General features: G+C 41.6%; 5 protein-coding genes across 5 annotated transcripts; all 5 read left to right on the top strand.

Annotated features, from left to right (window-relative positions):
* Positions 1–2,531: 2,531 nt before the first annotated feature.
* On the top strand, positions 2,532–3,966 carry LOC143021422 (uncharacterized). Its single transcript, XM_076178868.1, has 2 exons — positions 2,532–2,566; positions 3,185–3,966. Exons 1-2 carry the CDS (start codon positions 2,548–2,550, stop codon positions 3,853–3,855), a joined length of 690 nt encoding a protein of 229 aa, XP_076034983.1. The 5' UTR covers positions 2,532–2,547; the 3' UTR covers positions 3,856–3,966.
* Positions 3,967–7,419: 3,453 nt separating this feature from the next.
* LOC143021437 (uncharacterized) lies at positions 7,420–8,765 on the top strand. Its single transcript, XM_076178901.1, has 2 exons — positions 7,420–7,450; positions 7,982–8,765. The coding sequence occupies exons 1-2, from the start codon at positions 7,432–7,434 to the stop codon at positions 8,650–8,652; spliced, it is 690 nt and encodes a 229-aa protein (XP_076035016.1). The 5' UTR covers positions 7,420–7,431; the 3' UTR covers positions 8,653–8,765.
* A 3,295-nt stretch (positions 8,766–12,060) lies between these two features.
* On the top strand, positions 12,061–13,427 carry LOC143021678 (uncharacterized). Its single transcript, XM_076179298.1, has 2 exons — positions 12,061–12,093; positions 12,645–13,427. The coding sequence occupies exons 1-2, from the start codon at positions 12,075–12,077 to the stop codon at positions 13,313–13,315; spliced, it is 690 nt and encodes a 229-aa protein (XP_076035413.1). The 5' UTR covers positions 12,061–12,074; the 3' UTR covers positions 13,316–13,427.
* A 3,300-nt stretch (positions 13,428–16,727) lies between these two features.
* On the top strand, positions 16,728–18,058 carry LOC143021438 (uncharacterized). Its single transcript, XM_076178902.1, has 2 exons — positions 16,728–16,762; positions 17,275–18,058. The coding sequence occupies exons 1-2, from the start codon at positions 16,744–16,746 to the stop codon at positions 17,943–17,945; spliced, it is 690 nt and encodes a 229-aa protein (XP_076035017.1). The 5' UTR covers positions 16,728–16,743; the 3' UTR covers positions 17,946–18,058.
* Positions 18,059–22,645: 4,587 nt separating this feature from the next.
* Positions 22,646–23,754, top strand: LOC143021732 (uncharacterized). Its single transcript, XM_076179418.1, has 2 exons — positions 22,646–22,678; positions 23,005–23,754. The coding sequence occupies exons 1-2, from the start codon at positions 22,660–22,662 to the stop codon at positions 23,673–23,675; spliced, it is 690 nt and encodes a 229-aa protein (XP_076035533.1). The 5' UTR covers positions 22,646–22,659; the 3' UTR covers positions 23,676–23,754.
* The last annotated feature ends 302 nt before the right edge of the window (positions 23,755–24,056 follow it).

Here is a 24,056-nt window from a genome sequence, read left to right as displayed (position 1 = left end):
ATCCTGGATCAATATGGCTGATAGACATTTCCTTCCAGAAATCGAGATAGAAATATATAAGTTTTTTCATATGGACAGGGTTGGCAGGAGTGGGGGTAAGAGTAGCACTTTTAGTTAAAAACAACAACAACAATAAACTGTATCATCAAGAATTCGATTAGGGTGGAGGATGATATGGAATCTATTTGGGTGGAGATTAAAGGCAAGAATAAGAAACTTATTATTGGCGTCCTATATAGGCCTCGTAACCTCAGCATTGAACAGACTGATCCCCTTATTCATGAAGTACAGAAACGTGATCATAGGATATTCTAATTATAGAAACATTGACTGGGAAATTTGAGTAGATCAGGATAATTTCCTAGAACAAATGATTACCAATCCTACGAGGGAGAGAATACTCTGGACTTACTTCTAACTAGTAAAGAGCACCTAACGAGTAATAAAAAAAATGGAAGATGGTGTAGGTTCTAGCGATCATCAAGAAATAAGATTTAATATTTGGGAAGAATTAAAAAGAACGAATAACGTTCAAATACCGAACAAGATGAGAGACCATATAAGACATTTGATCACTTACGGGACCGACCCAGGGGGCTGTGACGGGGTCAAATACATAGTCAGCCCGGACGTCATTAACGCGGTCAGGTGTAGGGTCATGGAGGGTATGCGTACCTTGGGTCAGGTCACTTTCGGGCGCGGGGTCAACAGTCGGTAAGCGATTTGGATGAAATGTATTTTAGCCTAACAGATTTAATTCTAAATACACAAGATAAATCTATTCCCCTCAAGTCAATATGGAAGAATAGTGATACTCCCAAATGGATGACGGACACGCTGAAACATGAGATCGGAATGAAAAGAGGACTTTACGTATGAATAAAAAAACGAAGAAACACGCCTTAGATACAAATATAACAATATAGCAAGACCGGTTAAAAAGAATACGCGCACAGCAAAACATAAATATAAAATTAAGGTTATCAGACAAGCGAGATCCAACCTAAAGGGCTTTTTTCCTCCCTTAAAAAAATAAAGGATAGGACAAATTCAAAATGACGAAAATGTTATGATAGAATCAAAGAAAATGAGTGAGGCATTTAACAAATGTTTTCTCTCTGTGTTTAATAAGGAGAGGTTAGATGAGGTACCTGACTGCGATCCGATTTTCAGTGGGGATGAAAAAAGTAGACTAATATCAGCGTTAGTAAGGTAGAAGTAGTCAAGCAGATTGAAAGACTTAAATCTACAAAATCCCCGGGGCCAGACGAAAGTTTCCCAGAGTGCTTAAAGAGTGTAAATTTGAATTCTGCGACCAATTAACATAGATATTTGATAAGTCGGTAGACGCTGGTTTTGTGCCTATTGCTTGGGAGCAGGTAAACGTTCCTGTTTAAAAAAAGGAGATAAATCTTCCATATGCAACTACAGGCCAATCAGTTTGGCACCAGTTATAGGTAAAATATTTGAATGAATAATAGTTAATAGACTCAGAGAACACATCGAGAGACATAATTTGATTGGTGACACACATCATGATTTCTCCAACAGTAAGTCATGTGTGACTAATATTCTATCCTTTTACATTAAAATGCATAAGGCGTCAGATAACAATGATAGTTATTATGTTATTTACCTTGGCTTTAGCAAAATATTCGACAAGGCGCCCCACCAGAGACTACTAAATAGAATCAAAGCCCATGGCATAGGAAGAAAGTGTTAGAATGAATTAGAGCTTGGATCAGTGACCGAAAAGAGCGGGTCGCCGTAGATGGTGTAAAATCCAGGTGGGGGAGTGTTTCTAGTGGGGTACCCCAGGGTTCGGTTTTGGGTCCCTTATTGTTCATTATGTACATAAACGACTTGGACAATTGGATTAATAGTGATGTTAGTAAGTTTGTGGACGACACTAAAATAGGACGCCTACGAGTAATTAGGTCAGGAGACTACACCGAGACTCTGCAGGATGATCTTAACAAATTGTTCACATAGTCGATGAAATGGCAAATGAACTTCATTATCTCAAAGTGCAGGGTGTCCACATCTTGTCCACATTGTCACTAAATTTGATAAAAGGCACTAATGGTTTCGAAAGGGTACATCGGGGATCAAGCACACTGATGTCGAACATCAATGATAAGTTATACCAAGAAAAAAAAAAAAAATCTTACATAGGAGACACAATATTGAAAACATTTCCCTCTAGACTTAATCTTATAGAGGATGGAAATAGTTTCGCTAATCGCTTAGTCGAGGATTAAAATCACCTACGTAGTATTCTACTTTATTTTTCAATTGGTTATTTTCTTTGCTTCTTTTATTTTCAATTTTCGTAGCCCATCTTGACACGTACCGAAAGATCTCCTGCCTACATTTTAAATCAACAAACAAAATAAAAGTCATGACCCGTGCGTGATCACAAGGAATAGTAAAATCTGTGGCCAAGAGAATATCAGGTTTCACCTGCCTTAGTCAAACCAGTGGTATATAAGCCAGAGTCCAGGTCAGCAGCAACAGCTCTTCCTCAGCAAGCAACCAACTATCATCATGAAAGGCGCTCTCTTAGGTACAGTCTACGTCATATTCACTTTAAGACTTGGTTCAATAAGCTGGAATACAACCAGGCGAAGAACTCACTTTAATTAAACTGTAGTTAAAGTATATACATTCATGAATCCAGCATGGTGCTTTTACAATATTCTTCCATGATATATAATGTGATTTAAAGAGAACAAACTCACACAAACGCACACACCCACACAAACGCGCACCCCCCCACACACATACTTATACGTTCTTACTCACGCATACCTCCACACACACACACACACACACACACACACACACACACACACACACACACACACACACACACACACACACACACACACACACACACACACACACACACACACACACAGACACGCACGCACAAACACACACAGACACGCACGCACACACACACACACACACACACACACACACACACACAAATCGGCAAACACACACACACACACACACACACACACACACACACACACACACACACACACACACACACACACACACACACACACACACACACACACACATACAAATGCGCACACACATATACGCACATAAGGATGGCCATCTACATATAAACTCAGTTGAGAAAGAAAATTAAATCTGTAATGTTTTCCAGTGATGGGAATTTCCCTCGTGATGGGACAACAGTTCCAACAAGTCCGACAAGTCTCATCACCAGCCGTCCTTTTGGCAAGCTCAGGAGACTTCCGGCAAGAGAGGAGGGATTTCCAAGGGAACCAATTCAACAATAACTTCCAAGAAAACACCCAAGCGCAAAACTTCCGTCAAACTGGATTCCAGAATAATCAGGAGAGCCGATTTTCTCTAGACAGCCAAAGACAATTCCAGCAGGAGAACCAGAACTCCCAGTTCAGGTTGAACGACTTTGCACAGGATCACCGACAAGAGTTCTCCAATCAGCAGAACCTCTTCCGTCAGGCTGAGGGTACTCAGTTCCTGGAGGGTAATTTCGAGCCTCTGAACCTTCCCTCAGGAGCTTCTCTACTCATGGGCCAGATCGACACGTCCTTCCAGTGCGCCGACCGCCCCTACGGCTACTACGCCGACGAACGCAACGAGTGCCGCGTGTTCCACGTGTGCAACCCTTACCTCTTCTCCGACGGCCGCATCGAAACCCACCAGTACAGCTTCATGTGCGGTGAGGGCCGAGTCTTCGACCAGGAGAAGTTGACATGTGTAGAGGAGTTCGCTGCCATCCCTTGTCAAGAATCCTCCTTCCATTACTCCAAGAACGCTGAATTCGGGCTCCCCGAAGAGAAGTTCTAATCCAAATAACATAATTAATGTACAATTTTGTAATGGTGAATTGTAAACGAGAATAGTTTCTCACATCAGATATGTAATATCTACAAGTATATCAATAGAAGATAATTATATTTCTAATAACATGTTTTATTCTAACATTCATACAAGTGTTTGCCGCCCCCCAAAGTCACTAGAATATGACGGGATTTATTATCTAACTTTATATATACATTAAGGGCTTCTTCCTATATATAATAGATGTAGGTAGTCAAGGCACGCAACTGCTCCCACCCATTCAACTCCCATCCACCCACCACCCTTGTTTCATCTTACCTCTTCCTGGACGAATGCAGGCCATCCCTGTCTCCTACCCGATGCCCGGGTCAAAGTAAATGCAGAAAGAAACGGCCCATCAACAGCAGGGCCGCTTCAATTAAACGGCGACCCTCCGTCCTCGTCTCATTATATGCAAAAAAAAAAAAGAAAAGAAAATAAGACGGATTTCACAATCTGGCATATTACAGCCTAGTTTCGAAAATATGTAACTATAATTTTGTGAAGGTGTGGGTGGAGTTAATTACCCTGCGTTGAAATTACAAGTGAGGTACCACAATGTGCTGGAAACAAACTTCCATGCGCAGCTACAGGACTTGCATAAGACAAGTAGTTGGAATGAAGCTGAATACCGAGAAATACTGCTGGGCACAACTCCCTTATTAAGAAAGAGAAAGGAAAAGGGAGAGAAAAAAAGAAAATATAGAGCAATTAACAATATAGTCCTGTAGGAGACTTTAATAGCAATGAAATCAATTAGGAGAACTGGGGAACAAGTGATAATGTAATTTCCTGTAGTAATGACATATTAAATGCAACGCTCATTTTTGGTCAATGGAGAGACGGAATAATAGATTTACAGTAAATATTAGGAACTATTGATGAAAAAATATACAGACATTTTGCTAAATGCAAGTATCGTTTTCAATATAATAGGTATAGAGGAGTAAGACATAATATACATAGAAGGTCACAACATAAAACGCAGGGGTAGGTCACATGACAAGTGTGAGATGACAGGGGAATTTGTCTATCACTGTGGGCCAAATGTCACCTAGGGTTCACTTGTCCGTCGCGACCAGAGTGTCCGATGAAGTCCAAGTGTCCACTCCATTGCTCTGGCGGAACGCCAGAGAGGAACTTGGGTGTCGGTGTAATTGGAAGATGTGTTAATATAGTTGAGAGGGGTACAAGTCCTAGGGAGGGGCTTGATGCTGGGGAATATTACAAAGGTATTACAAAGGCGGAGCATGCCGACAGGAGACCTTTTGGTCCATAAATAGGTCGGATGCGAAAAAAATATAATAATGATAAATAAATAGATAAATAAAATATAATATAGATAATAATAAATGAAATAAATAAATGTCTGGGGCTTCACTTGCCTGTTGACAGAAGGCTGCAAGTTTTATGAAAAGTGCTTCTAGAAAGAAAACTCTAGACCTCTGATTTTTTAACAAGAATGATGGTGGAGTCTTCTAATTGTTTTGAAGTGATATATATATTGTCTTTCCAGGTATAGTTTGGGACCTCCACTCGACAAGTGGTAAAGTATTGTTTTCGATAATACCAATCTCGTTTGGCCAACGTAACAGTCGAGAAGCGAACAGTCCTCTAGGAGGCAGGAAACTTTATATACTATCGTTAGTGCAAGTGGGCCTTTGGTGCGAGATGAAGTGTTACTTGTAAGTAAAAGTGTAGCTGCTTTTTGTGGGAAAAGGGGACAAGTGTGAGTGTAGTAGTTTCTGAGGGATCATTTTGTTAAGCGTAGTTGGGAAGGCTTATGGGAGGGTATAGATTGAGAGGATTAGGAGAAGAACAGAGGGAGCAATTGGTGAGGAACAGTGTGGATTTTGGACAGGTAGGGGTTGCGTGGATCAGATTTTTGTAGTAAGACAGATATGTGAGAATGCTATGTGAAAAGGTAAGGATATCTTTTTGGGCCTTTATGGATTTGGAAAAGGGTTATGACGGGGTAGACAGGAAGGCACAGTGAGAGGTATTGCAGATACTCATATATGGGATAGGAGGAAAGCTTTTCAGAGTAGTCAAGAGTTTTTACGAGAGTAGTAGATCTTGTGATGGAATCAGAGCGTTAGCGGTTTGAGGTAAAGATGGGACTTCGTCAGGTATGTGTCATGTCGCCTTGACTGTTCAATGTACATATGAATGGAGTGGTGCGAGAGGTAAATGCAAGGGTAGTGGGTCGGGAATTGGAGATGGTTAAAGAAAATGGAGAAAATTGGGAGATAAGCCAGTTGTTTGCTGACGACACTGCGCTTGTAGCAGGATCAGAGGAGGGATTGAGGAAGTTAGTGACAGTGTTTGGGAAAGTGTGTGAAAGAAGGGAGTTGGAGCTAAATGTGGGTAACAGTAATGTGATGAGATGTACAAAGGGAGAAAATGGCAGCGGTCTGGAAGTGGGTATTAAGGGAGAGAGTCTGGAGGAAGTGGATAGTTTTAGATACTTGGGGGCAAATGTTGCGGGAAAGGGAGGAGTGAAGGGGGAGGTAGAATGTAGATTGAGAGAAGCGAGTACATGCCCTGGGGGATTAAAAAGTGTAATGAGAAATAGACATTTGGGAATGGATGTTAAGAGAGATTGTATGGAGGAGTCATTGTTCCGATAGCACTGTATGTGGCAGGAATATGGAACATAAGAGAGGAAGAGAGGATGAGATTGCTGGAACAAGTAACAAGCACTGCTGGATATTGGAGAGAAGTGCGGGATTTGAACCCACAACAAAGCAAATGTGAGACTAGCACGCTTCAGATTAAACCACCAGCGCACTAAAATGATAAGGATAGTGTAATCGTCATATTTAACGTATGTAATAACTTGATGTGTTGATTTGAAAAGTTCAGCTCTCATTAAGTGGATATGAAAATCATTAGCCCGTCCACATTTTGTTTATATTGTCACTAAATCTAATAAAAGACACAAGTGGTTTTAAAAGGGTACATCAGGGATCAGCCATACTGATGCCAACTATCAGCAATAAGTTATAAAAAAAATCTGTAAAATTGGAGACCCAGAATTGAAAATATTTCCCTCTAAATATCGATGAGACAAGAAATAAGGGCTTGAAACTGCCATGATGTAGATTTAATCTTATAGAAGATGGAAATAATTTCGCCAATTGCTTAGTTAATGAAAAAAAAAGAGCTCTCATAGTAGCGATGGGAATGGAAGCTCAGCTAAAAGGTTAAGATTAAAATAACCTACGTAGTATGGTGCGTTATTTTTCAATTGGTTATTTTGTTTGCTTCTTTCATTTTCATTTAGCCCATCTTGACACGTACCAAAAACTCTCTTGCCTGCGTTTTAGATTAACAAACAGATGACAGCGTTATAATTGAAGAAGACTTTCATGTTTATATATAGTAAAAACGAGTCATGACCCGTATGTGATCACAAGGAATAGTAAAATCAGTGGCCATGAGAATATCAGGTTTCACCTACCTTAGTCAAACCAGTGGCATATAAACTAGAGCCCAGGTCTGCAGCAACAGCACTTCCTCAGCAGGCAACCGACTATCATCATGAAAGGCGCTCTCTTAGGTACAGTCGACGTCATATTCACTTAAAAATTTGGTTCAATAAGCTGGAATACAATCAGGCGAAGAACTCACATCAGTTAAACTATAAAGTATATGGATTCATGAATTCAAGACGGTGCTTTTACAATACCCTTCCATGATACATATATATTTTACCAATATTTCTTTAAAGAAAGCACACCCACACAAACGCGCACACCCACACACCCACACACCCACACATACGCACACACACTAGCACACACGCACACACGCACACACACTAGCACACACACACACACACACGCACACACGCACGCACACACACACACACACACACACACACACACACACACACTCACACACACACACACACGCACGCACGCACACACACACACACACACACACACACACACACACACACACACACACACACACACACACACACACACACACACACACACACACACACACACATTAACACGTATTCATATACGCACTTAAGGATGAGCATCTACATTTAAACTAAGTTGAGAATGTAAATGTTTTCCAGTGATGGGAATTTCCCTCGTGATGGGACAACAGTTCCAACAAGTCCGACAAGTCTCATCACCAGCCGTCCTTTTGGCAAGCTCAGGAGACTTCCGGCAAGGAAGGAGGGATTTCCAAGGGAACCAATTCAACAATAACTTCCAAGAAAACAACCAAGCACAACTTTTCCGTCAAAATGGATTCCAGAATAATCAGGAGAGCCGATTTTCCCTAGATAGTCAGAGGCAATTCCAGCAGGAGAACCAGAACACCCAGTTCAGGTCCAACGACTTTGCACAGGATCGCCGACAAGAGTTCTCCAACCAACAGAACCTCTTCCGTCAGGCTGAGGGTGCTCAGTTCTTGGAGGGTGATTTCGAGCCTCTGAACCTTCCTTCAGGAGCTTCTCTCCTCATGGGCCAGATCGACACGTCCTTCCAGTGCGCCGACCGCCCCTACGGCTACTACGCCGACGAACGTAACGAGTGCCGCGTGTTCCACGTGTGCAACCCTTACCTTTTCTCCGACGGCCGCATCGAAACCCACCAGTACAGCTTCATGTGCGGTGAGGGCCGAGTCTTCGACCAGGAGAAGTTGACATGTGTGGAGGAGTTCGCTGCCATCCCTTGTCAAGAATCCTCCTTCCATTACTCCAAGAACGCTGAATTCGGGCTCCCCGAAGAGAAGTTCTAATCCAAATATCATAATGTACAATTTTGTAACGGTGAACTGTAAATGAGTATAGTTTCTCATAACAGATATGTAATATCTACAAATATTTCAATACAAGATAATTATATTTCTAATAGCATGTTTTATTCCAACATTCATACAAGTGTTTGCCGCCCCCAAAGTCACTAGAATATGACGGGATTTATCATCTAACTTTATATATACATTAAGGGCTTCTTCCTCTTTATAAGAGATGTAGGTAGTCAAGGCACGCAACTGCTCCCACCCATTCAACTCCCATCCACCCACCACCCTTGTTTCATTTTCATCTTACCTCTTCCTGGACGAATGCAGGCCATCTCTGTCTCCTACCCGATGCCCGGGTCAAAGTAAATGCAGCAAGAAACGGCCCATCAACAGCAGGGTCGCTTCACTTACACGGTGACCCTCTCTCCTCGTCTCATTATGTAAAAAAAGAAAAGAAAATAAGACGGATTTCACAATCTGGCATATTACAGCCTAGTTTCGAAAATATGTAACTATAATTTTGTGAAGGTGTGGGTGGAGTTAATTACCCTGCGTTGAAATTACAAGTGAGGCACCACATTGTGCTGGAAACAACCTTCCATGCACAGCTACAGGACTTGCATAGGACAAGTCGTTGGAATGAAGCTGAATACCGAGAAATACTGCTGGGCACAACTCCCTTATTAAGAAAGAGAAAGGAAAAGGGAGAGAAAAAAGAAAATATAGAGCAATTAACAATACAGTCCTGTGGGAGACTTTAATAGCAATGAAATCAATTAGGAGAACTGGGGAACAAGTGATAATGTAATTTCCTGTAGTAATGACATATTAAATGCAACGTTCATTTTTGGTCAATGGAGAGACGGAATAATGGATTTACAGTAAATATTAGGAACTATTGATGAAAAATATACAGACATTTTGCTAAATGCAAGTATCGTTTTCAATATAATAGGTATAGAGAGTAAGACATAATATACATAGAAGGTCACAACATAAGACGCAGGGGTAGGTCACATGACAAGTGTGAGATGACAGGGGAATTTGTCTATCACTGTGGGCCAAATGTCACCTAGGGTTCACTTGTCCGTCGCGACCAGAGTGTCCGATGAAGTCCTAGTGTCCGCTCCATTGCTCTGGCGAAACGCCAGAGAGGAACTTGGGTGTCGGTGTAATTGGAAGATGTGTTAATATAGTTGAGAGGGCTACAAGTCCTAGGGAGGGGCTTCATGCTGGGGAGTATGGTAGGGGCTTCCACTTGCCTGTTGATAGAAGGTTGCAAGTCTTATGAAAAATACTTCTAGAAAGAAAACTCTAGACCTTTCTGATTCTTTAACGAGAATAATGGTGGTGTCTTCTAATTGTTTTGAAGTGATATGTATATTGTCTTTCCAGGAGGTGTAGTTTGGGACCTCCACTCGACAAGTGGTAGTATTGTTCTCGATAATACCAATCTCGTTTGGCCAACGTAACAGTCGAGAAGCGAACAATCCTCTAGGAGCCAGGAAACTTTATATACTATCGTTAGTGCAAGTGGGCCCTTTGGTGCGAGATGAAGTGTTACTTGTAAGTAAAAGTTTAGCTGCTTTTTGTGGGAAAAGGGGACAAGTGTGAGTGTAGTAGTTTCTGAGGGATCATTTTGTTAAGCGTAGTTGGGAAGGCTTATGGGAGGGTCTTGATTGAGAGGATTAGGAGAAGAATAGAGGGAGCAATTGGTGAGGAACAGTGTGGATTTAAGACAGATATGGGTTGCGTGGATCAGATTTTTGTAGTAAGACAGATATGTGAGAATGCTTTATTAAAAGGTAAGGATATCTTTTTAGGCCTTTATGGATTTGGAAAAGGGTTATGACGGGGTAGACAGGAAGGCACAGTGAGAGGTATTGCAGATACTCATATATGGGATAGGAGGAAAGCTTTTCAGAGTAGTCAAGAGTTTTTACGAGAGTAGTAGATCTTGTGATGGAATCAGAGCGTTAGCGGTTTGAGGTAAAGATGGGACTTCGTCAGGTATGTGTCATGTCGCCTTGACTGTTCAATGTACATATGAATGGAGTGGTGCGAGAGGTAAATGCAAGGGTAGTGGGTCGGGAATTGGAGATGGTTAAAGAAAATGGAGAAAATTGGGAGATAAGCCAGTTGTTTGCTGACGACACTGCGCTTGTAGCAGGATCAGAGGAGGGATTGAGGAAGTTAGTGACAGTGTTTGGGAAAGTGTGTGAAAGAGGGGAGTTGGAGCTAAATGTGGGTAACAGTAAGGTGATGAGATGTACAAAGGGAGAAAATGGCAGCGGACTGGAAGTGAGTATTAAGGGAGAGAGTCTGGAGGAAGTGAATAGTTTTAGATACTTGGGGGCAAATGTTGCGGGAAAGGGAGGAGTGAAGGGGGAGGTAGAATGTAGATTGAGGGAAGCGAGTACATGCCCTGGGGGATTAAAAAGTGTAATGAGAAATAGACATTTGGGAATGGATGCTAAGAGAGATTGTATGAAGGAGTCATTGTTCCGATAGCACTGTATGGGGCAGGAATATGGAACATAAGAGAGGAGGAGATTGTTGGAACAAGTAACAATCACTGCTGGATATTGGAGAGAAGTGCGGGATTTGAACCCACAACAAAGCAAATGTGAGACTAGCACGCTTCAGATTAAACCACCAGCGCACTAAAATGATAAGGATAGTGTAATCGTCATATTTAACTTGTGTAATAAGTTGATGTGTTGATTTGCAAAGTTCAGCTCTCATTAACTGGATATGAAAATCATTAGCCCGTCCAAATTTTGTGTATATTGTCACTAAATCTAATAAAAGACACAAGTGGTTTTAAAAGGGTACATCAGGGATCAGCCATGCTGATGCCAACTATCAGCAATAAATTATAAAAAAAATCTGTAAAATTGGAGACCCAAAATTGAAAATACTTCCCTCTAAATATCGATGAGACAAGAAATAAGGGCTTGAAACTGCCATGATGTAGATATAATCTCAAAGAAGATGGAAATAATTTCGCCAATTGCTTAGTTAATGAAAAAAAAAGAGCTCACATAGTAGCGATGGGAATGGAAGCGCAGCTAAAAGGTTAAGATTAAAATAACCTACGTAGTATGCTGCGTTATTTTTCAATTGGTTATTTTGTTTGCTTCTTTCATTTTCATTTAGCCCATCTTGACACGTACCAAAAACTCTCTTGCCTGCGTTTTAGATTAACAAACAGATGACAGCGTTATAATTGAAGAAGACTTTCATGTTTATATATAGTAAAAACGAGTCATGGCCCGTGTGTGATCACAAGGAATAGTAAAATCAGTGGCCATGAGAATATCAGGTTTCACCTACCTTAGTCAAACCAGTGGCATATAAACCAGAGCCCAGGTCTGCAGCAACAGTACTTCCTCAGCAAGCAACCGACTATCATCATGAAAGGCGCTCTCTTAGGTACAGTCGACGTCATATTCACTTAAAGATTTGGTTCAATAAGCTGGAATACAATCAGGCGAAGAACTCACATCAGTTAAACTATAAAGTATATGGATTCATGAATTCAAGACGGTGCTTTTACAATACCCTTCCATGATACATATATATTTTACCAATATTTCTTTAAAGAAAGCACACCCACACAAACGCGCACACCCACACAAACGCGCACACCCACACACCCACACACCCACACATACGCACACACACTAGCACACACGCACACACGCACACAAGCACACACACACGCACACACACACACACACACACACACACACACACACACACACACACACACACACGCACGCACACACACACACACACACGCACACACACACACACACACGCACACACACACACACACACACACACACACACACACACACACACACACACACACACACACACACACACACACACACACACACACACTTTAACACGTATTCATATACGCACTTAAGGATGAGCATCTACATTTAAACTAAGTTGAGAATGTAAATGTTTTCCAGTGATGGGAATTTCCCTCGTGATGGGACAACAGTTCCAGCAAGTCCGACAAGTCTCATCACCAGCCGTCCTTTTGGCAAGCTCAGGAGACTTCCGGCAAGGAAGGAGGGATTTCCAAGGGAACCAATTCAACAATAACTTCCAAGAAAACAACCAAGCACAACTTTTCCGTCAAAATGGATTCCAAAATAATCAGGAGAGCCGATTTTCCCTAGCTAGTCAGAGGCAATTCCAGCAGGAGAACCAGAACACCCAGTTCAGCTCCAACGACTTTGCACAGGATCGCCGACAAGAGTTCTCCAACCAACAGGACCTCTTCCGTCAGGCTGACGGTGCTCAGTTCTTGGAGGGTGATTTCGAGCCTCTGAACCTTCCTTCAGGAGCTTCTCTCCTCATGGGCCAGATCGACACGTCCTTCCAGTGCGCCGACCGTCCCTACGGCTACTACGCCGACGAACGCAACGAGTGCCGCGTGTTCCACGTGTGCAACCCTTACCTTTTCTCCGACGGCCGCATCGAAACCCACCAGTACAGCTTCATGTGCGGCGAGGGCCGAGTCTTCGACCAGGAGAAGTTGACATGTGTGGAGGAGTTCGCTGCCATCCCTTGTCAAGAATCCTCCTTCCATTACTCCAAGAACGCTGAATTCGGGCTCCCCGAAGAGAAGTTCTAATCCAAATATCATAATGTACAATTTTGTAACGGTGAACTGTAAATGAGTATAGTTTCTCATAACAGATATGTAATATCTACAAATATTTCAATACAAGATAATTATATTTCTAATAGCATGTTTTATTCCAACATTCATACAAGTGTTTGCCGCCCCCAAAGTCACTAGAATATGACGGGATTTATCATCTAACTTTATATATACATTAAGGGCTTCTTCCTCTTTATAAGAGATGTAGGTAGTCAAGGCACGCAACTGCTCCCACCCATTCAACTCCCATCCACCCACCACCCTTGTTTCATTTTCATCTTACCTCTTCCTGGACGAATGCAGGCCATCTCTGTCTCCTACCCGATGCCCGGGTCAAAGTAAATGCAGCAAGAAACGGCCCATCAACAGCAGGGTCGCTTCACTTACACGGCGACCCTCCGTCCTCGTCTCATTATATGCAAAAAAATAAAATAAGACGGATTTCACAATCTGGCATATTACAGCCTAGTTTCGAAAATATGTAACTATAATTTTGTGAAGGTGTGGGTGGAGTATTACCCTGCGTTGAAATTACAAGTGAGGTACCACAATGTGCTGGAAACAAACTTCCATGCGCAGCTACAGGACTTGCATAAGACAAGTCGTTGGAATGAAGCTGAATACCGAGAAATACTGCTGGGCACAACTCCCTTATTAAGAAAGAGAAAGGAAAAGGGAGAGAAAAAAGAAAATATAGAGCAATTAACAATACAGTCCTGTGGGAGACTTTAATAGCAATGAAATCAATTAGGAGAATTGGGGAACAAGTGATAATGTAATTTCCTGTAGTAATGACATATTAAATGCAACGTTCATTTTTGGTCAATGGAGAGACGGAATAATGGATTTACAGTAAATATTAGGAACTATTGATGAAAAATATACAGACATTTTGCTAAATGCAAGTATCGTTTTCAATATAATAGGTATAGAGAGTAAGACATAATATACATAGAAGGTCACAACATAAGACGCAGGGGTAGGTCACATGACAAGTGTGAGATGACAGGGGAATTTGTCTATCACTGTGGGCCAAATGTCACCTAGGGTTCACTTGTCCGTCGCGACCAGAGTGTCCGATGAAGTCCTAGTGTCCACTCCATTGCTCTGGCGGAACGCCAGAGAGGAACTTGGATGTCGGTGTAATTGGAAGATGTGTTAATATAGTTGAGAGGGGTACAAGTCCTAGGGAGGGGCTTGATGCTGGGGAGTATGTCTGGGGCTTCCACTTGCCTGTTGACAGAAGGTTGCAAGTCTTATGAAAAATACTTCTAGAAAGAAAACTCTAGACCTTTCTGATTCTTTAACGAGAATAATGGTGGTGTCTTCTAATTGTTTTGAAGTGATATGTATATTGTCTTTCCAGGAGGTGTAGTTTGGGACCTCCACTCGACAAGTGGTAGTATTGTTCTCGATAATACCAATCTCGTTTGGCCAACGTAACAGTTGAGAAGCGAACAATCCTCTAGGAGCCAGGAAACTTTATATACTATCGTTAGTGCAAGTGGGCCCTTTGGTGCGAGATGAAGTGTTACTTGTAAGTAAAAGTGTAGCTGCTTTTTGTGGGAAAAGGGGACAAGTGTGAGTGTAGTAGTTTCTGAGGGATCATTTTGTTAAGCGTAGTTGGGAAGGCTTATGGGAGGGTCTTGATTGAGAGGATTAGGAGAAGAATAGAGGGAGCAATTGGTGAGGAACAGTGTGGATTTAAGACAGATATGGGTTGCGTGGATCAGATTTTTGTAGTAAGACAGATATGTGAGAATGCTTTATTAAAAGGTAAGGATATCTTTTTGGGCCTTTATGGATTTGGAAAAGGGTTATGACAAGGTAGACAGGAAGGCATAGTGAGAGGTATTGCAGATACTCATATATGGGATAGGAGGAAAGCTTTTCAGAGTAGTCAAGAGTTTTTACGAGAGTAGCAGATCTTGTGATGGAATCAGAACGTTAGCGGTTTGAGGTAAAGATGGGACTTCGTCAGGTATGTGTCATGTCGCCTTGACTGTTCAATGTACATATGAATGGAGTGGTGCGAGAGGTAAATGCAAGGGTAGTGGGTCGGGAATTGGAGATGGTTAAAGAAAATGGAGAAAATTGGGAGATAAGCCAGTTGTTTGCTGACGACACTGCGCTTGTAGCAGGATCAGAGGAGGGATTGAGGAAGTTAGTGACAGTGTTTGGGAAAGTGTGTGAAAGAAGGGAGTTGGAGCTAAATGTGGGTAACAGTAAGGTGATGAGATGTACAAAGGGAGAAAATGGCAGCGGACTGGAAGTGGGTATTAAGGGAGAGAGACTGGCGGAAGTGGATAGTTTTAGATACTTGGGGGCAAATGTTGCGGGAAAGGGAGGAGTGAAGGGTTAGGTTGAATGTAGATTGAGGGAAGCGAGTACATGCCCTGGGGGATTAAAAAGTGTAATGAGAAATAGACATTTGGGAATGGATGCTAAGAGAGATTGTATGAAGGAGTCATTGTTCCGATAGCACTGTATGTGGCAGGAATATGGAACATAAGAGAGGAAGAGAGGAGGAGATTGTTGGAACAAGTAACAATCACTGCTGGAAATTGGAGAGAAGTGCGGGATTTGAACCCACAACAAAGCAAATGTGAGACTAGCACGCTTCAGATTAAACCACCAGCGCACTAAAATGATAAGGATAGTGTAATCGTCATTTTTAACTTATGTAATAAGTTGATGTGTTGATTTGAAAAGTTCAGCTCTCATTAAGTGGATATGTAAATCATTAGCCCGTCCACATTTTGTCTATATTGTCACTAAATCTAATAAAAGACACAAGTGGTTTTAAAAGGGTACATCAGGGATCAGCCATACTGATGCCAACTATCAGCAATAAGTTATAAAAAAAATCTGTAAAATTGGAGACCCAGAATTGAAAATATTTCCCTCTAATTATCGATGAGACAAGAAATAAGGGCTTGAAACTGCCATGATGTAGATTTAATCTTATAGAAGATGGAAATAATTTCGCCAATTGCTTAGTTAATGAAAAAAAGAAAAGAGCTCACATAGTAGCGATGGGAATGGAAGCGCAGCTAAAAGGTTAAGATTAAAATAACCTACGTAGTATGCTGCGTTATTTTTCAATTGGTTATTTTGTTTGCTTCTTTCATTTTCATTTAGCCCGTCTTGACACGTACCAAAAACTCTCTTGCCTGCGTTTTAAATTAACAAACAGATGACAGCGTTATAATTGAAGAAGACTTTCATGTTTATATATAGTAAAAACGAGTCATGGCCCGTGTGTGATCACAAGGAATAGTAAAATCAGTGGCCATGAGAATATCAGGTTTCACCTACCTTAGTCAAACCAGTGGCATATAAACCAGAGCCCAGGTCTGCAGCAACAGTACTTCCTCAGCAAGCAACCGACTATCATCATGAAAGGCGCTCTCTTAGGTACAGTCGACGTCATATTCACTTTAAGATTTGGTTCAATAAGTTGGAATACAATCAGGCGAAGAACTCACATCAGTTAAACTATAAAGTATATGGATTCATGAATTCAAGACGGTGCTTTTACAATACCCTTCCATGATACATATATATATTACCAATATTTCTTTAAAGAAAGCACACCCACACAAACGCGCACACCCACACACCCACACATACGCACACACACTAGCACACACGCACACACGCACACAAGCACACACACACACACACACACACACACACACACACACACACACACACACACACACACACACACACACACACACACACACACACGCTCACACACACACACACACAAACACACACACACACACACACACACACACACACACACACACACACACACACACACACACACACACACACACACACACACACACACACACACACACACATTAACACGTATTCATATACGCACTTTAAACTAAGTTGAGAATGTAAATGTTTTCCAGTGATGGGAATTTCCCTCGTGATGGGACAACAGTTCCAACAAGTCCGACAAGTCTCATCACCAGCCGTCCTTTTGGCAAGCTCAGGAGACTTCCGGCAAGGAAGGAGGGATTTCCAAGGGAACCAATTCAACAATAACTTCCAAGAAAACAACCAAGCACAACTTTTCCGTCAAAATGGATTCCAGAATAATCAGGAGAGCCGATTTTCCCTAGATAGTCAGAGGCAATTCCAGCAGGAGAACCAGAACACCCAGTTCAGGTCCAACGACTTTGCACAGGATCGCCGACAAGAGTTCTCCAACCAACAGAACCTCTTCCGTCAGGCTGAGGGTGCTCAGTTCTTGGAGGGTGATTTCGAGCCTCTGAACCTTCCTTCAGGAGCTTCTCTCCTCATGGGCCAGATCGACACGTCCTTCCAGTGCGCAGACCGCCCCTACGGCTACTACGCCGACGAACGCAACGAGTGCCGCGTGTTCCACGTGTGCAACCCTTACCTTTTCTCCGACGGCCGCATCGAAACCCACCAGTACAGCTTCATGTGCGGTGAGGGCCGAGTCTTCGACCAGGAGAAGTTGACATGTGTGGAGGAGTTCGCTGCCATCCCTTGTCAAGAATCCTCCTTCCATTACTCCAAGAACGCTGAATTCGGGCTCCCCGAAGAGAAGTTCTAATCCAAATATCATAATGTACAATTTTGTAACGGTGAACTGTAAATGAGTATAGTTTCTCATAACAGATATGTAATATCTACAAATATTTCAATACAAGATAATTATATTTCTAATAGCATGTTTTATTCCAACATTCATACAAGTGTTTGCCGCCCCCAAAGTCACTAGAATATGACGGGATTTATCATCTAACTTTATATATACATTAAGGGCTTCTTCCTCTTTATAAGAGATGTAGGTAGTCAAGGCACGCAACTGCTCCCACCCATTCAACTCCCATCCACCCACCACCCTTGTTTCATTTTCATCTTACCTCTTCCTGGACGATTGCAGGCCATCTCTGTCTCCTACCCGATGCCCGGGTCAAAGTAAATGCAGCAAGAAACGGCCCATCAACAGCAGGGTCGCTTCACTTACACGGTGACCCTCTCTCCTCGTCTCGTTATGTAAAAAAAGAAAAGAAAATAAGACGGATTTCACAATCTGGCATATTACAGCCTAGTTTCGAAAATATGTAACTATAATTTTGTGAAGGTGTGGGTGGAGTTAATTACCCTGCGTTGAAATTACAAGTGAGGCACCACATTGTGCTGGAAACAACCTTCCATGCACAGCTACAGGACTTGCATAGGACAAGTCGTTGGAATGAAGCTGAATACCGAGAAATACTGCTGGGCACAACTCCCTTATTAAGAAAGAGAAAGGAAAAGGGAGAGAAAAAAGAAAATATAGAGCAATTAACAATACAGTCCTGTGGGAGACTTTAATAGCAATGAAATCAATTAGGAGAATTGGGGAACAAGTGATAATGTAATTTCCTGTAGTAATGACATATTAAATGCAACGTTCATTTTTGGTCAATGGAGAGACGGAATAATGGATTTACAGTAAATATTAGGAACTATTGATGAAAAATATACAGACATTTTGCTAAATGCAAGTATCGTTTTCAATATAATAGGTATAGAGAGTAAGACATAATATACATAGAAGGTCACAACATAAGACGCAGGGGTAGGTCACATGACAAGTGTGAGATGACAGGGGAATTTGTCTATCACTGTGGGCCAAATGTCACCTAGGGTTCACTTGTCCGTCGCGACCAGAGTGTCCGATGAAGTCCTAGTGTCCACTCCATTGCTCTGGCGGAACGCCAGAGAGGAACTTGGATGTCGGTGTAATTGGAAGATGTGTTAATATAGTTGAGAGGGGTACAAGTCCTAGGGAGGGGCTTGATGCTGGGGAGTATGTCTGGGGCTTCCACTTGCCTGTTGACAGAAGGTTGCAAGTCTTATGAAAAATACTTCTAGAAAGAAAACTCTAGACCTTTCTGATTCTTTAACGAGAATAATGGTGGTGTCTTCTAATTGTTTTGAAGTGATATGTATATTGTCTTTCCAGGTGAAGTTTGGGACCTCCACTCGACAAGTGGTAGTATTGTTCTCGATAATACCAATCTCGTTTGGCCAACGTAACAGTTGAGAAGCGAACAATCCTCTAGGAGCCAGGAAACTTTATATACTATCGTTAGTGCAAGTGGGTCCTTTGGTGCGAGATGAAGTGTTACTTGTAAGTAAAAGTGTAGCTGCTTTTTGTGGGAAAAGGGAACAAGTGTGAGTGTAGTAGTTTCTGAGGGATCATTTTGTTAAGCGTAGTTGGGAAGGCTTATGGGAGGGTCTTGATTGAGAGGATTAGGAGAAGAATAGATAGAGCAATTGGTGAGGAAGAGTCTGGATTTAGGACAGATAGGGGTTGTGTGGATCAGATTTTTGTAGTAAGACAGATATGTGAGAATGCTTTATGAAAAGGTAAGGATATCTTTTTGGGCCTTTATTGATTTGGAAAAGGGTTATGACAAGGTAGACAGAAAGGCACAGTGAGAGGTATTGCAGATACTCATATATGGGATAGGAGGAAAGCTTTTCAGAGTAGTCAAGAGTTTTTACGAGAGTAGTAGATCTTGTGATGGAATCAGAACGTTAGCGGTTTGAGGTAAAGATGGGACTTCGTCAGGTATGTGTCATGTCGCCTTGACTGTTCAATGTACATATGAATGGAGTGGTGCGAGAGGTAAATGCAAGGGTAGTGGGTCGGGAATTGGAGATGGTTAAAGAAAATGGAGAAAATTGGGAGATAAGCCAGTTGTTTGCTGACGACACTGCGCTTGTAGCAGGATCAGAGGAGGGATTGAGGAAGTTAGTGACAGTGTTTGGGAAAGTGTGTGAAAGAAGGGAGTTGGAGCTAAATGTGGGTAACAGTAAGGTGATGAGATGTACAAAGGGAGAAAATGGCAGCAGACTGGAAGTGGGTATTAAGGGAGAGAGTCTGGAGGAAGTGGATAGTTTTAGATACTTGGGGGCAAATGTTGCGGGAAAGGGAGGAGTGAAGGGGGAGGTTGAATGTAGATTGAGGGAAGCGAGTACATGCCCTGGGGGATTAAAAAGTGTAATGAGAAATAGACATTTGGGAATGGATGTTAAGAGAGATTGTATGGAGGAGTCATTGTTCCGATAGCACTGTATGTGGCAGGAATATGGAACATAAGAGAGGAAGAGAGGAGGAGATTGCTGAAACAAGTAACAATCACTGCTGGATATTGGAGAGAAGTGCGGGATTTGAACCCACAACAAAGCAAATGTGAGACTAGCACGCTTCAGATTAAACCAGCGCACTAAAATGATAAGGATAGTGTAATCGTCATATATAACTTATGTAATAAGTTGATGTGTTGATTTAAAAAGTTCAGCTCTCATTAACTGGATATGAAAATCATTAGCCCGTCCAAATTTTGTTTATATTGTCACTAAATCTAATAAAAGACACAAGTGGTTTTAAAAGGGTACATCAGGCAGGCATATTGATGCCAACTATCAGCAATAAGTTATAAAAAAAATCTGTAAAATTGGAGACCCAGAATTGAAAATATTTCCCTCTAAATACACTGGTCAACAGCAATTTTTCATCAGGGATTTTATGTGGTGTTTAATATGTAGTTTTGTCCGCTGATTTCGAAAATGTAATCGGTTTCCTTCTATCAGGCACAATTTTTCTGATGAGATAAGAGAGGCATATAACGCCGATCAGGATCATCGCTACATGTAATCGTCTTATACAGGCAAGTTCTGATTGGCATTTCATAACCAATTGTGTACATTATGTAATTTCATGTTCATCGTTATGATTTTAGATAGCTGAGTTGAGCATTTTTCACAAAATATTTAAAAATATTTCGCTGATCATCTATTGAACCTTCAAAATTTTTCTTTTTGCTTCAGGTGTCCAGCCATCTTCATCATCATCATCATCATCATCACCATCACTATCACCAAACTCAATTCAGGATGCAATCAGAGTGGCCCCTGCGAAAATCATATGAACCGGGGGTAAGCCACTTGTAAACCCAGAAAATGTTCTCCTTCCCCCTCTTCACATAAAGCTTGGCCTCATGAAACAATTCGTGAAGACACTTGCCAGGAAAAACTCTGAAAGTTTTGAATACGTGAAGGCTAAGTTTACAAAAATCACTGAGGTAAAACTGAAGGAAGGCGTATTTGTAGGTCTGCAGATAAAGGAACTCCTGAAGGACAACAACTTCCTCACAACACTGGATGGGAATCTTTCAAATGGCTCTGTGAAAACTTCCTAGGCAACAAGAAATCTCCAGAGTTTAGAAATGGCGTGAAATGTCTTCTAGACTCCTATGCTGCAATGGGCTGTCGGATGTCACTGAAAGTACATTTTCTTGATTCACACCTGGACTTTTTTTCCAGAAAACCTTGGGGCAGTATCTGATGAGCGAGGGGAACGCTTCCATCAAGATATTGCATCAATGGAACAACGGTATCAAGGATTTTGGAATGCAGGAATGTTAGCTGACTACTGCTGGATGTTATACAGGGATGACCCTCAGAAAAAACACCAAAGAAATTCCAAATCTCAAAAAATTTAAGTGGTAATCCTTTAGAGTACATTCTAACTTTGTTTTGTGCAAAACAGTTTTGATTTTGTACAATAAAATGCCATGGAAGTGTCATATCTTGTATTCAATATACCTTATAGATATGCTTTACATTCCCTGTACTTTAAAATAACAGGTATCTGTAACATTTAAATGTGACCTGATAGGGAAAAACGGACTTCAGATTCTTAATCAGCATAAAAAATTAACACAAAAAAGTTAGTTTGCAACTCTGATGATTAAAAAAAGTTTCATTTTGTTGACTAGTGAATTATCAATAAGACAAGAAATAAGGGCTTGAAACTGCCATGATGTAGATTTAATCTTATAGAAGATGGAAATAATTTCGCCAATTTCTTAGTTAATGAGAAAAAAAGAGCTCTCATAGTAGCGATGGGAATGGAAGCGATGCTAAAAGGTTAAGATTAGAATAACCTACGTAGTATGCTGCGTTATTTTTCAATTGGTTATTTTGTTTGCTTCTTTCATTTTCATTTAGCCCATCTTGACACGTACCAAAAACTCTCTTGTCTGCGTTTTAAATTAACAAACAGATGACAGCGTTATAATTGAAGAAGACTTTCATGTTTATATATAGTAAAAACGAGTCATGACCCGTGTGTGATCACAAGGAATAGTAAAATCAGTGGCCAAGAGAATCTCAGGTTTCACCTACCTTAGTCAAACCAGTGGTATATAAACCAGAGCCCAGGTCTGCAGCAACAGTACTTCCTCAGCAAGCAACCGACTATCATCATGAAAGGCGCTCTCTTAGGTACAGTCGACGTCATATTCACTTTTAGATTTGGTTCAATAAGTTGGAATACAATCAGGCGAAGAACTCACTTCAGTTAAACTGTAAAGTATATGGATTTATGAATTCAGTACGGTGCTTTTACAATACTCTTCTATGATACATATATATATATATCTTTAAATAAAGTACACCCACACAAACGCACACACCCACACATATACGCGCGCACACACACACACACATACACACACACACACACACACACACATTAACACATATTCATATGCGCACTTAAGGATGAGCATCTCCATATAAACTAAGTTGAGAATGAAAATGTTTTCCAGTGATGGGAATTTCCCTCGTGATGGGACAACAGTTCCAACAAGTCCGACAAGTCTCATCACCAGCCGTCCTTTTGGCAAGCTCAGGAGACTTCAGGCAAGAGAGGAGGGATTTCCAAGGGAACCAATTCAACAATAACTTCCAAGAAAACAACCAAGCGCAAAACTTCCGTCAAGTTGGATTCCAGAATAATCAGGAGAGACAATTTTCTCTAGACAGCCAAAGGCAATTGCAGCAGGATAACCAGAACACCCAGTTCAGGTTCAACGACTTTGCACAGGACCGCCGACAAGAGTTCTCCAATCAGCAGAACCTCTTCCGTCAGGCTGAGGGTGCTCAGTTCTTGGAGGGTGATTTCGAGCCTCTGAACCTTCCTTCAGGAGCTTCTCTCCTCATGGGCCAGATCGACACGTCCTTCCAGTGCGCAGACCGCCCCTACGGCTACTACGCCGACGAACGTAACGATTGCCGCGTCTTCCACGTGTGCAACCCTTACCTGTTCTCCGACGGCCGCATCGAAACCCACCAGTACAGCTTCATGTGCGGCGAGGGCCGAGTCTTCGACCAGGAGAAACTGACATGTGTTGAGGAGTTCGCTGCCATCCCTTGCCAAGAATCCTCTTTCCATTACTCCAAGAACGCTGAATTCGGGCTCCCCGAAGAGAAGTTCTAATCCAAATATCATAATGTACAGTTTTGTAGTGGTGAGCTGTAAATGAGCATAGCTTCTCATACCAGATATGTAATATCTACAAATATTTCAATACGAGATGATTATATTTTTAATAGCTTGTTTTTATTCCAACATTTATACAAGTGTTTGTCACTCCCAAGGTCCCTAGAACGAGAAAGGATTTACTGTCTTTCTACTCGTATATATATACATTAAGGGCTTCTTCCCCTTTATAAGAGATGTAGGTAGTCAAGGCACGCAACTGCTCCCACCCATTCAACTCCCATCTTCCACCCTTGTTTCCTTCTCATCTTACCTCCTTCTGGATGATTGCAGGTCATCCCTCTTTCTTGACCAATGCCCGGCTCAAAAGTAAATGCA

Source organism: Oratosquilla oratoria, chromosome 42 (genome assembly GCF_046742065.1).
Source record: "Oratosquilla oratoria isolate Oo_2021 chromosome 42, ASM4674206v1, whole genome shotgun sequence".
NCBI classification, from domain to species: Eukaryota; Metazoa; Arthropoda; class Malacostraca; order Stomatopoda; family Squillidae; genus Oratosquilla; species Oratosquilla oratoria.
The sequence above is the reverse complement of the archived record's forward strand: the minus strand, read 5'-3'. Positions and strand labels throughout refer to the sequence as shown.